The following is a 13,599-nucleotide window of genomic DNA, read 5'->3' on the forward strand; positions in this document are numbered from 1 at the left end:
ACTATTATTGTACATTTAATGTATAGTATTTAACCACTGTAAACGGTATCCATTCAGTTTTTCTCATGTGACCCACTTTGACGTGAGCGACAGTCATTTTTCTTTTAAAGTGTTTAGCTAGTTATATAAAAAAAATGTCAGAACAAACAAAAAGTACACAAAGCAAAAAAAAGTTTTGTAAATGTACAGATATTTTGCTACAAAAATTGTTGCATTGTTTTTTACTTCTTAATCCACTGATTACTATAAGGTTACTATTGTACATATTGTTTAAAACAAAATGTGCATCACCCTGTGATATACAATAAGAATGTTGTTTTAACTTATAGGTTTGTCCATTTTGTATATTTAATTCAGCCGAAAAAAACACATCTGGGTTCTGGGTTTAACCGAACAGATCTATTGTGTGAAGCAGAATGCCCTGGTGCCACACTTGCCTGAGAGTAAAGAGGCATTATATTAATGTATGTCCTAAATGGCACTCTATTCCCTATCTAGTGCACTACTTTTGACCCTATTGGCCCTGGTGCAAAAAAGGTCAAAAGTAGTGCCCTATATAGGGAGTCATTTGGGCCACAACCCATTGATGTTCGGAGAAGCTTTCTGTGGTCTTGGGACCATAAATGTCCACGTTATAGCATGTGCAACAAACCACTCATCTCTATACTTCCTATGTGAACTGTTGACCACTCATTAGACTGGATAATAGTGGCATGTTATTGTTTTTTCTTCAGAAATGTATTTTAGGCATTGTGTGCTTATTACAAAATACTTTTAAATAACATTTAAAGGTAGACTGAGTTCTGGATGTGATCAAATAAACTATTTACACTATTATAATGTCTGCATCTTTATTTCAATGTTGTTCTTTATCATTCATTTGGCAGACAGCTGTTCAGATTCACTCTGGTTTTCTATGCAGGTTCATTGATATAAAAACAACAGAAGTCGGTCTTGTCATCTCTGTGTATGTAAACCGTAGAAATCATTACTCACCCGTCTGGCGGGCCGGGGCCACGGGCAGCAACAAAGGTTTGGGTTTGCCACTTCTGGCGGTCTTCGGCTACCGTGCCACAACCCTGGTGATGTTATTGGAGCTTAATTTAGATTGTCCTGAGCCACGTTGTCTCGGCACTCCCTCTTACAGTAGCAATTATTACTTACAGCCAGCCTAGCATTTCAATGATCCACAGGAAACGGATACAAGGCTACTAAGCCTAGTGAACAAGAGGCACTCATAACAGAGAGGTCATATGTAAAGAAAATAATGAGCTCCGATCTATGGTGGCTGCTGGTGATGGTACATGAAGACAAACAAATTCATGTAAACTGTATTTTATTACATTTTTAGATCATGCAATGAGGACTTTCACAATTCCTCATGAAAATCTAGCGAACCAATCCTAAAAATACCATAAAAATATATTTAAAAGGGTCTTGTTTCAGAAAGACATTTAATTCAGTCTAGACGTGCACCTTTGCCAAAGAGTTCTACATCAGTCCAAAGCAGCGGTATGCAACTAGATTCAGCTGCGTTGCGATTTTTGTCAGAGCGGATGGTCTGGGGTCCGGAATATAATTAAAATTTGTGCACTGCAAATTGACCACAACTAAGCAGGAAAATGTATTGTATTTGAAAATAATTTCAAACCTTGATTACACTGAGACACAATCACATTTTTATTTGCGGGAATATTTTGTCAACAGATTTCCTAAATTAAACTTCAAAAAAAAAAGTTCTTTTTTTTTTTTTTACTTTGGGGGCCCTGGTCAAAAGTAGTGCACTATAAAGGGAATAAATACAGTGCCATTTGTGACTCGGATAAGAATTGTACTGAGAACTGCAAGGCAGGTCACAGTAAAGAGCATGGCATTAAGATGCACTTTGAATCCATTTCGATATCAAACTAGTAGCAAAGAAAAACAACTACAAAACGAATAAAATTGCTAGTGAGAAAACATTAGAAAAAGGCAACACATTTCTGAAGTGTGTCACTAAATGTTCACACAGTTGACCTTCTTCTGATATCAAAGTAGACACTCAACTCAGCCTGCGACCACTTCCAATAACGTAAGAAAACCGAAAATATTTACCAAGCATTCTAGTGCCAGTGTGGCGGGTTCATTCCCATTATACAAAACACAAGGGAAATAGTTCACACACAGTCCAAATAGGGTTGAAACAGTCTGGTAACTTACCCAAAAATTGACAGGAATTACACAAAATCTTCTAACTTAGATTTCTGGAAAACCTGTGAAGTTTGGGAAAGTTACCGGAATTGTGTAACCTTAAGTCCAAGCATGTGTGGCGTTACGCTGAAAACGGAGCACTGGGGGGAATGCACGGTGGATGAAAGGAAGACAGCATGAGGAAAAAAACAGGATCAAGGAGCATCCAGCTGTTCCAGGAGAGTTCTCCTCCTCTTCTCCAGCTCTCCTTCACTCAGCTCGCTGCCTGAAGTGTCCCAGCCACCCTACACAACCAAGACAAAACATCAAAACCCACATTTTCCCGACAACACTGGTGATTTCTAGGTAGTGCTGAGCGATTAACCGAAATGACGGTTATTCTTGGATTTTTAAACTACTAACGGACCGACATCGGTTCAATTATTTCAATTCCGCTTCGTTCGGAACGCGCACTCGAGAGGGATAGAAAGCAGTTGCTTCGCAAGCCTGAAAACACATGGTCTACGTGATTGATGGTTGGTATTCAGCAGTCATAAAAGTATGCCTTATTTATTCTGTGTTACAGCATTCAACACACATAATATAGTGCATTTAATGTCTAAATCCGTGGTTCTTTTTTTATTTTTTATTAATCGAACCGACCTCTAAAAGCACTAATAGCTCAGCACTACTTCTAGGAATTTGACTTGGTATGCTTCCCAAATGGTACCCTTTTCCCTATGTAATGCACTACTTTTGACCAGGATGTAACCCTACTTTTGATTACCAGGATGTAATCAAAAGTAGTAGAGTGACATTTGGGATGCACTAGGACATGGTTCCCGAAAAAGTGGCCCAAAGGTGATTTTATCTGCCCCCAAAAAGTTCTAAGACCAAAACAAAAAGGCTGTGGCTGCCAATAGAGTTTTCGCCCCTGCCCCGCCAGAAACCTCTGCATGATCTACCCACTTTGCCTCATATTATAATTTATACCCCCAATTTCAATCTTCTCATCGCTGCAACTCCCCAACAGGCTCGGGAGGCGAAGGTCAAGTCATGAGTCCTAGGAAACATGACCCGCCAAACCACGCTTCTTAACACCCAACCGCTTCACCCGGAAGCCAGCCGCACCAATGTGTCGGAAGAAAACACCGTTCACCTGACGACAGAGGGCAGCCTGCAGGCGCCCGGCCCACCACAAGGAGTCGCTAGAGTGCGATGAGCCAAGTAAAGCCCCGCCGGCCAAACCCTCCCATAACGTGGACGACGCTGAGCCAATTGTGCGCCGCCCTATGGGACTCCCGATCACGGCCGGTTGTGATACAGCCCGGGATCGAACCCGGGTCTGTAGTGACGCCTCTAGCACTGCAGTGCCTTAGACAGCTGTGCCACTTGGGAGGCCCCTGCCCATATTTCTAAACAGCCTAAATATATAAAAAAAATTAAACGTGGCGATTTGAACAAACATTCTCCAAAATATTTATTGAAGTCTATAAAGTATACAACCTTCTGTGTCTGTTGTAACGGATATTGCAGTTGCACAAGCAGGACGAAGTCCCTACACATTGCATTGGAGCAACAAAAAAACAATCAGCATTTCGTGTAATGTAGGCTAATCTTTGCTGCCATATCACAGCCACTAGCCAGAGTTCCTGTAAAGAGAACTTTCTAGGCAGCCCGAGCATGTCTGACCATGCCCTATTATTCCTTACTTCATTTGTCCATTACTGCTTTAGACTTCCTACTATTTGTGGTGATAACCTTCATAGATATGCTGCCAAATTGTAGCGAGAGCAGCTGAAAAAAAGAGCTAGCCAATGTTTGCAATGATAATGAGTAAAGAATCACTATTTTGACTGCCTGTATGCATCTTGCTTGTCTTTGATACGCTTGCCTAAATATACTGTTAGACGACAAAGTTTGTACCAAAATGTTGATCATGTCTTTTGTGTACAACATGAAAAGCTGAAGGGTGCCTAACGCCCTTCCAGAAAAAAATAACATTAAAATCGCTCGAGGTATGGAATGCACTGTTCAAACATGTCGATCCATATCTTTACTCTTTAGAGTAGAACGTGAAGTTTCCCCCTCCGTGTTAAAGGGGAAGCAGCAGTGGAAGCACTGAGCAGAAGCTACGTAGACAACATAGTGGGCAGCAGCTCCGTAAAAAAGAAAAGAATCCTGGACATGCACAGAAAACTCCGTATCAATAGACACAGCAAGTTGGGTTGCAGCAAATCCAGAACCGCAGTCACTTCAAATCATTTTTGTTGTTGGACAGAAGACTGTAAAATCACCAGGAAGTGATTTTACATTTAGGAAAAATCTGTTCCCATTTATTCCCACGCATAAAGGCACATGTGATCGTATCCCAATGTAATCAAAGTTTGAAATGAGTCAAAAAAAAATCAAATACTATATCTGTTTGGGATTCTTGCGGTCAATTTGCTGTGAACAACTATCTTCCGGCACCGCGACCATCCGCGCAAGGCTGAATGTAATTGGGGAACATTGCACTAGGAAATAGAATAGTAAACACCTCACTTGGACTAGGATGAGACAAAATGCTTGGATACAACTGCTGTGTACTGGCATGGAGTATTTCTTTCTTTTAAAGCATTCAAATCCCAGATGCATGGCTGGGTTTAGTTACGTTTTACCTCCTCCTTGGTAGATTTCCTTTTAGGCGACTTCTGCTTGGATTCGGAGCGACTCTTCCCCCGGGACTTGTCGTTCTCTTTCTCCTGGTCCTTCTCCCGCTTGCCGTCCCTCTCTCTTCCTCCCTTCTCTTTCCGCTCGCCTTCGGATTCAGGAGATTGCTGAAAGACAGGGTCACAAGAATAAGCGCGCCGTCCGCCAATTATTCCCCCCGAAAATAATTCCGTCCTGAGAACCTACCGACTTGTGACGCCTCTTCTTCCCCTTCTTCTTGTGCTTCTTGGACTTCTTATAACTTCTATCTGTTGACCGAATTGAGAGGGATGTCAGAAACTGGCCGCCACACAATATTCCTTCATTTGTGTTTTTTTTTAATAGCGATTTATTTAAAGAATATTCTAGTCAAGGTTTTAGGTACAATACATTCCTATCAGCATATACTTTTTCATCACACCTGATCCTTATATCACAATTATGATTCAAGTTTTTATGGGATGATAAAAGAATAAACAAAAGGGATTATACATAGGAAAACCACTGACCAGATTCCCCACTGGAGGAGCGCTCGGACGGGGACTTGGACTGTGAGCGCTTCTTCTTCTTGGTGTGATAATCGTCTTCACCTTCAGACTCTGAGCCCTGCAGAGAGAAGAGGAGTGGGAGTAGTAGGAGGGTTTGTCTAGTGAGGTGCCATGCTGATACAAATGAAGGCGAAATCCCAAAATGGCACCCTATTGCCTATAAACTATAGGGTTTCTGGTCAAAAGTAGCGCACCATCTAGGGAATCGGGTGCCATTTGAGACGCGAGCTACAAAGGGTGCAGAGGGGTCTTGGTTTGTGCTGTGTCGGGGCCTACTACTAACCGATCGAGAGCGGGAGCGCTTCCTGTGGTGCTTCTTGGACTTCTTTGAGTGTTTCTTGGTCTTGGAGTGATGATGCTGGCACTCGTGCTGTGAGAAGAAACAGCAGACAGATTTGTGTACTGTATGTCGTGACACTGGTTCTGTCCCACATCGCACCCTCATCCGTATATAGTGCACTACTACGGGCCCTGGTCAAAAGTAGTGCACAATATAGGGAATAGGGTGCCATTTGAGGTGCAAACCACTGACATTGTCGGGGCACTCCCCCCCCACAGGAGGTTAGCCGAGTTAAATGAGTCTTACCTCTAAGACATGCATGAAGTCTTTGAATATCCTTTTCCTCTCAGACTCCAGAGTCACGTCTTCGAATGCAGATTCTTTGAGGAATCTTTCTCGGACCTAAGACGACCAGAGAGAGAAAATTAATAGTCAGAAAACAAAAGGTTTGCTTTTGAATAGTTGCATGACTATCAAATCATGTGCCAGACAGTAACCCATTGATAACAACGTGTGTGTGTGTGAGAAAGGTAACACAGTAATAATGTGTGTGTGTGTGAGAGAGGTAACAGTAATAATGTGTGTGTGTGTGAGAGAGGTAACAGTAATAATGTGTGTGTGTGTGAGAGAGGTAACAGTAATAATGTGTGTGTGTGTGAGAGAGGTAACAGTAATAATGTGTGTGTGTGTGAGAGAGGTAACAGTAATAATGTGTGTGTGAGAAAGGTAACAGTAATAATGTGTGTGTGAGAAAGGTAACACAGTAATAATGTGTGTGTGAGAAAGGTAACAGTAATAATGTGTGTGTGAGAGAGGTAACACAGTAATAATGTGTGTGTGAGAGAGGTAACACAGTAATAATGTGTGTGTGAGAGAGGTAACACAGTAATAATGTGTGTGTGTGTGTGAGAGGTAACACAGTAATAATGTGTGTGTGTGTGTGAGAGAGGTAACACAGTAATAATGTGTGTGTGAGAAAGGTAACACAGTAATAATGTGTGTGTGAGAGAGGTAACACAGTAATAATGTGTGTGTGAGAGAGGTAACACAGTAATAATGTGTGTGTGAGAGAGGTAACACAGTAATAATGTGTGTGTGAGAGAGGTAACACAGTAATAATGTGTGTGTGTGTGTGAGAGAGGTAACACAGTAATAATGTGTGTGTGTGTGAGAGAGGTAACACAGTAATAATGTGTGTGTGTGTGAGAGAGGTAACAGTAATAATGTGTGTGTGTGTGAGAGAGGTAACAGTAATAATGTGTGTGTGTGAGAGAGGTAACAGTAATAATGTGTGTGTGTGTGAGAGAGGTAACAGTAATAATGTGTGTGTGTGTGTGAGAGAGGTAACACAGTAATAATGTGTGTGTGAGAGAGGTAACAGTAATAATGTGTGTGTGAGAGAGGTAACAGTAATAATGTGTGTGTGTGAGAGGTAACAGTAATAATGTGTGTGTGTGTGAGAGAGGTAACAGTAATAATGTGTGTGTGTGTGTAGAGAGGTAACAGTAATAATGTGTGTGTGTGTGTGAGAGAGGTAACAGTAATAATGTGTGTGTGTGTGAGAGAGGTAACAGTAATAATGTGTGTGTGTGTGAGAGAGGTAACAGTAATAATGTGTGTGTGTGTGTGAGAAAGGTAACACAGTAATAATGTGTGTGTGTGTGTGAGAAAGGTAACACAGTAATAATGTGTGTGTGTGTGTGAGAGAGGTAACACAGTAATAATGTGTGTGTGTGTGTGAGAGAGGTAACACAGTAATAATGTGTGTGTGTGTGAGAGAGGTAACAGTAATAATGTGTGTGTGTGTGTGAGAAAGGTAACAGTAATAATGTGTGTGTGTGTGAGAGAGGTAACAGTAATAATGTGTGTGTGTGTGAGAGAGGTAACAGTAATAATGTGTGTGTGTGTGAGAGAGGTAACAGTAATAATGTGTGTGTGTGTGAGGTAACACAGTAATAATGTGTGTGTGAGAAAGGTAACACAGTAATAATGTGTGTGTGAGAAAGGTAACACAGTAATAATGTGTGTGTGAGAGAGGTAACACAGTAATAATGTGTGTGTGAGAGAGGTAACAGTAATAATGTGTGTGCGTGAGAGAGGTAACACAGTAATAATGTGTGTGTGTGAGAGAGGTAACAGTAATAATGTGTGTGTGTGTGTGAGAGAGGTAACAGTAATAATGTGTGTGTGTGTGAGAGAGGTAACACAGTAATAATGTGTGTGTGAGAAAGGTAACACAGTAATAATGTGTGTGTGTGTGAGAGAGGTAACACAGTAATAATGTGTGTGCGTGTGAGAGAGGTAACACAGTAATAATGTGTGTGTGTGTGAGAGAGGTAACAGTAATAATGTGTGTGTGTGTGTGAGAGAGGTAACAGTAATAATGTGTGTGTGTGTGAGAGAGGTAACAGTAATAATGTGTGTGTGTGTGTGAGAGGTAACAGTAATAATGTGTGTGTGTGTGTGAGAGAGGTAACAGTAATAATGTGTGTGTGTGTGAGAGAGGTAACAGTAATAATGTGTGTGTGTGTGAGAGAGGTAACAGTAATAATGTGTGTGTGAGAAAGGTAACACAGTAATAATGTGTGTGTGAGAAAGGTAACAGTAATAATGTGTGTGTGAGAGAGGTAACACAGTAATAATGTGTGTGTGAGAGAGGTAACACAGTAATAATGTGTGTGTGAGAAAGGTAACAGTAATAATGTGTGTGTGAGAAAGGTAACAGTAATAATGTGTGTGTGTGAGAGAGGTAACAGTAATAATGTGTGTGTGTGTGAGAGAGGTAACAGTAATAATGTGTGTGTGTGTGAGAGAGGTAACAGTAATAATGTGTGTGTGTGTGAGAGAGGTAACAGTAATAATGTGTGTGTGTGTGTGAGAAAGGTAACAGTAATAATGTGTGTGTGTGAGAGAGGTAACAGTAATAATGTGTGTGTGTGTGAGAGAGGTAACAGTAATAATGTGTGTGTGTGTGTGAGAGAGGTAACAGTAATAATGTGTGTGTGTGTGAGAGAGGTAACAGTAATAATGTGTGTGTGTGTGAGAGAGGTAACAGTAATAATGTGTGTGTGTGTGAGAGAGGTAACAGTAATAATGTGTGTGTGTGTGAGAGAGGTAACAGTAATAATGTGTGTGTGTGTGAGAGAGGTAACAGTAATAATGTGTGTGTGAGAAAGGTAACAGTAATAATGTGTGTGTGAGAAAGGTAACAGTAATAATGTGTGTGTGAGAAAGGTAACACAGTAATAATGTGTGTGTGAGAAAGGTAACACAGTAATAATGTGTGTGTGAGAGAGGTAACACAGTAATAATGTGTGTGTGAGAGAGGTAACACAGTAATAATGTGTGTGTGAGAGAGGTAACACAGTAATAATGTGTGTGTGAGAGAGGTAACACAGTAATAATGTGTGTGTGAGAAAGGTAACAGTAATAATGTGTGTGTGAGAGAGGTAACAGTAATAATGTGTGTGTGAGAAAGGTAACACAGTAATAATGTGTGTGTGTGTGAGAGAGGTAACACAGTAATAATGTGTGTGTGTGTGAGAGAGGTAACACAGTAATAATGTGTGTGTGAGAAAGGTAACACAGTAATAATGTGTGTGTGAGAGAGGTAACAGTAATAATGTGTGTGTGAGAAAGGTAACACAGTAATAATGTGTGTGTGAGAAAGGTAACACAGTAATAATGTGTGTGTGTGTGAGAGAGGTAACACAGTAATAATGTGTGTGTGTGTGAGAGAGGTAACACAGTAATAATGTGTGTGTGTGTGAGAGAGGTAACAGTAATAATGTGTGTGTGAGAGAGGTAACAGTAATAATGTGTGTGTGAGAGAGGTAACAGTAATAATGTGTGTGTGAGAGAGGTAACAGTAATAATGTGTGTGTGAGAGAGGTAACAGTAATAATGTGTGTGTGAGAGAGGTAACACAGTAATAATGTGTGTGTGTGTGAGAGAGGTAACAGTAATAATGTGTGTGTGTGTGTGAGAGAGGTAACAGTAATAATGTGTGTGTGTGTGAGAGAGGTAACAGTAATAATGTGTGTGTGAGAGAGGTAACAGTAATAATGTGTGTGTGAGAAAGGTAACACAGTAATAATGTGTGTGTGAGAAAGGTAACAGTAATAATGTGTGTGTGAGAAAGGTAACAGTAATAATGTGTGTGTGAGAGAGGTAACAGTAATAATGTGTGTGTGAGAAAGGTAACAGTAATAATGTGTGTGTGAGAAAGGTAACACAGTAATAATGTGTGTGTGAGAAAGGTAACAGTAATAATGTGTGTGTGAGAAAGGTAACAGTAATAATGTGTGTGTGAGAGAGGTAACAGTAATAATGTGTGTGTGAGAAAGGTAACAGTAATAATGTGTGTGTGTGAGGCAGAGGTGGGATCAAGTCACTATTATTCGAGTCACAAGCAAGTCACAAGATCTGAGTCTCAAGTTGAGTCAAGTCCAAGTCCTGCATTCCAAGAGCAAGTCAAGCCTCAAGTAAAAAAAATACATGCAATGACTTGTTCTTTGTCTTTGTCTTTATTGAGGCTACCAGACAGCCCGTTTCATTATTTTGTCTACAATATATTTTGGTTATGTAATAATTCATTTTAACATCAAATTCCAAATGCAAGCTTCAAAACTGAATGATCAATTTCAAGAAATATTGACTTACCAAAAGACCAGTAAGCCTATGCTAGTAATTGTTGCTTGATGCCCTAAGGCTGGTGAGTTTGCAAAGTAAACAGTTAATATTCTTGATCACCGAACAAATTTTTGGAGCTGCATATTTAATTTATGGCAATCCTCTCTCCATACAATTTGACGTTTGCGCTGTACAGCAAATCAGAAATCTGCTTCGTTAGCGACCCCCAAAAAGGAGTGGCTCAAAGCTTGCAAACACGAGCGCACAATGGCTCTGCAAATGCAGCCAGTCATTTACAGCCTTAAAACGGCAATGCATTTTCAGAACATAAGATACAGAAGTAAACAGTGTTTTTATACCTACATGTTAGCAGCCAATATCAAGTCACTTCTCTGGAGTCCAGAGCAAGCAGAACCAGACTGCCTACCTGCAAGCAGCAGAGGTTGCAGGATCGGATTGAGAGCGATATCACTTTGGATGGCCGCTTAATGTTCTTCGCCAACTGTGTAGCCCTCTTCTTCCTCACAGATACAGTCATTAAATTCGCCAGAATGTTACATTTTCATCCCATAATATTAAAAGGCAGTGCGATGATACAACCACCTTTAGTCATATAGCAAGTAGCCAACCAAACTCAGCCTATCTGAAATATTTAAAAAATGATCAATGAAATGGCAAGGATGCGTCTGTAGCAGATTGCTAAACGGTATTTTTTTAAATGATGCAAGTGCTTTCTGGTCACTAATCTGGATGTGTGAGCCCGCCTTTGAGTGCCAATGCTGATGATTAATTACTGGTCAACAGTCAAGATGTGCAACTTTTTTGTACTGATGCACAGATTTAAATGTTTTTGAGACAATAATTTGGTGCAATAACATAGGTCTATACTAGAAAACAGATGAAATAGGCAAAGGTACACAGTACCAGTCAAAAGTTTGGACACACCTACTCATTCAAAGGTTTTCTTTATTTTTACTATTTTCTACATTGTAGAAAAATAGTGAAGACAATCATGAGGTAACCAAAAGTGTTAAATCAAAATATATTTTGTATTTGAGATTCTTCAAAATGATGACAGCTTTGCACACTCTTGGCATTCTCTCAACCAGCTTCCTGGAATGCTTTTCCAACAGTGTTGAAGGAGTTCCAACATATGCTGAGCACTTGTTGGATGCTTTTCCTTCACTCTGCGGTCCAACTCATCCCAAACCATCTCAATTAGATTTGAGTGGGTGATTGTGGAGGCCAGGTCATCTGATGTAGCACTCCATCACTCTCCTTCTTGGTCAAATAGCCCTTACACAGCCTGGAGGTGTGTTGGGTCATTGTCCTGTTGAAAAACAATTGATAGTCCCACTAAGCGCAAACCAGATGGGATGGCGTATCGCTGGAGAATGCTGTAATAGCCATGCTGGTTAAGTATGCCTTGAATTCTAAATAAAATCAGTGACAGTGTCACCAGCAAAGCACCCCCACACCTCCTCCTCCATGCTTCACAGTGGGAACCACACATGCAGGGATCATCAGTTCACCTACTCTGCATCACAAAGACACAAATCTCAAATTTCGACTCAGACCAAAAGGACAGATTTCCACCGGTCTAATGTCTATTGCTTGTGTTTCTTGGCCCAAGCAAGTCTACTTCTTATTGGTGACCTTTAATAGTAGTTTCATTGCAGCAATTCGACCATGAAGGCCTGGTTCACGCAGCCTCCTCTGAACATTTGATGTTGAGATGTGTCTGTTACTTGAACTCTGTGAAGCATTTATTTGGGCTGCAATTTCTGAAGCTTGTCACTCTAATGAACTTATCATCTGCAGCAGAGGTAACTCTGGGTCTTCCTTTCCTGTGGTGGTCCTCATGAGAGCCAGTTTCATCATAGCGCTTGATGGTGTTTGCGACTGCACTTAAAGAAACGTTCAAAGTTCTTGAAATGTTCCAGATTGAATGACCTTCATGTCTTAAAGTAATGATGGACTGTTATTTCTCTTTGCTTATTTGAGCTGTTCTTGGCATAATATGGACTTGATCTTTTACCAAATAGGGCTTTCTGTATACCTATCCTACCTTACACAACTGATTGGCTCAAACGCATTAAGAAGGAAAGCAATTCCACAAATTAACTTTTAATAAGGCACACCTGTAAATTGAAATGCATTCCAGGTGACCATCTCATGAAGCTGGTTGAGAGAATGCCAAGAGTGTGCAAAGCTGTCATCAAGGCAAAGGGCGGCTACTTTGAAGAATCTCAAATATAAAATATATTTTGATTTGTTGAACACTTTTTTGGTTACTACATGATTCCATGTGTGTTATTTCATAGTTGTGATGTTTTCACTATTATTCTACAATGTAGAAAATATAAAAAATAAAGAAAAACCCTGGAATGAGTACATGTGTCCAAACTTTTGACTGGAATGGTATATATTTATCAAATTCAAATGGTAGGCTATATGTAGCCTATTGAAATATTTTTCCATTCAGTTTAACACTTGCGACGCCCCCCCCCAAAACCTCTCCCTACTTAGAGAACCACTGCGCTAGCTCACCCGAACCGGTGTTGATTGACAGTTTGCTGGTCCAATCAAAGGGCAGAGTGTGCGTTTCACGAACCAATTGTTGCACTTTTATTAGTATTTTTTTTGCAAGTGCAAGCTCTCTGGCTACTCTCACTGGCTGCTTGGAGAGTAATCCCTGGAGACTCTGTGCCATAAATGAGTGACAAAACGTTACAAACCTGTCCAGATAATTTCAAGTCAAAGTCAAGTCCCGAGTCTTGAGGCTCCAAGTCCGTCTCAAGTTGTCAAATTTGTGACTTGGGTCAAACTCGAGTCCACACCTCTGGTGCAAGGTAACAGTAAGACTGTGTGTGTGAAAGGTAACAGATTAACACATACTTCTTCCCAGGTGGCCTCTGGTTCCAGGGCTGGGGTAGCCTGCTTCAACATGCTCTTGAAGGTGGCCTCTTTCCTCTTCATCTTCCTGGCCTCCTCCTTCTCCCGCTCCCTCTCCCGAGCCTCTGCCTTCTCCAGCAACTACATCAGTACAGGAGGAGAGAGGGAGGTCACTCAGTAGTTATTAGAAGCACAACGAGGTCACTGATCGTCAGTGAAGCGTTGTGCATCCCAAATGGCACCCATTCCCTATTTAGTCCACTACTTCTGACCAGGGCTCATAGAGTGTACAAAACATTAAGAACACCTGCTCTTTCCATGACAGACTGACCAGGTGAATCCAAGTGAAAGCTATGAACCCTTATTGATGTCACTTGTTAAAGC

At 40.8% G+C, this 13,599-nt stretch overlaps 1 protein-coding gene across 3 annotated transcripts in view; it reads right to left on the reverse strand.

Moving 5' to 3' along the window:
- Window positions 1–1,319: 1,319 nt before the first annotated feature.
- The window catches only part of LOC106586165 (pre-mRNA-processing factor 40 homolog A), a 41,180-nt gene continuing 28,900 nt past the window's right edge, over window positions 1,320–13,599 (reverse strand). For all 3 annotated transcript variants that reach the window (XM_014173092.2, XM_014173091.2, XM_014173090.2), the window contains 7 exons: window positions 13,219–13,356; window positions 5,995–6,090; window positions 5,692–5,778; window positions 5,370–5,466; window positions 5,068–5,129; window positions 4,830–4,988; window positions 1,320–2,474 (listed from right to left, as the gene is read on the reverse strand). In XM_014173092.2, the coding sequence (XP_014028567.1) occupies window positions 2,385–2,474; window positions 4,830–4,988; window positions 5,068–5,129; window positions 5,370–5,466; window positions 5,692–5,778; window positions 5,995–6,090; window positions 13,219–13,356 (729 nt within the window). In that variant the 3' untranslated portion in view covers window positions 1,320–2,384. The remainder of the gene's footprint in view (window positions 2,475–4,829; window positions 4,989–5,067; window positions 5,130–5,369; window positions 5,467–5,691; window positions 5,779–5,994; window positions 6,091–13,218; window positions 13,357–13,599) is intronic.

This window comes from Salmo salar, chromosome ssa25, assembly GCF_905237065.1.
Source record: "Salmo salar chromosome ssa25, Ssal_v3.1, whole genome shotgun sequence".
NCBI classification, from domain to species: domain Eukaryota; kingdom Metazoa; phylum Chordata; class Actinopteri; order Salmoniformes; family Salmonidae; genus Salmo; species Salmo salar.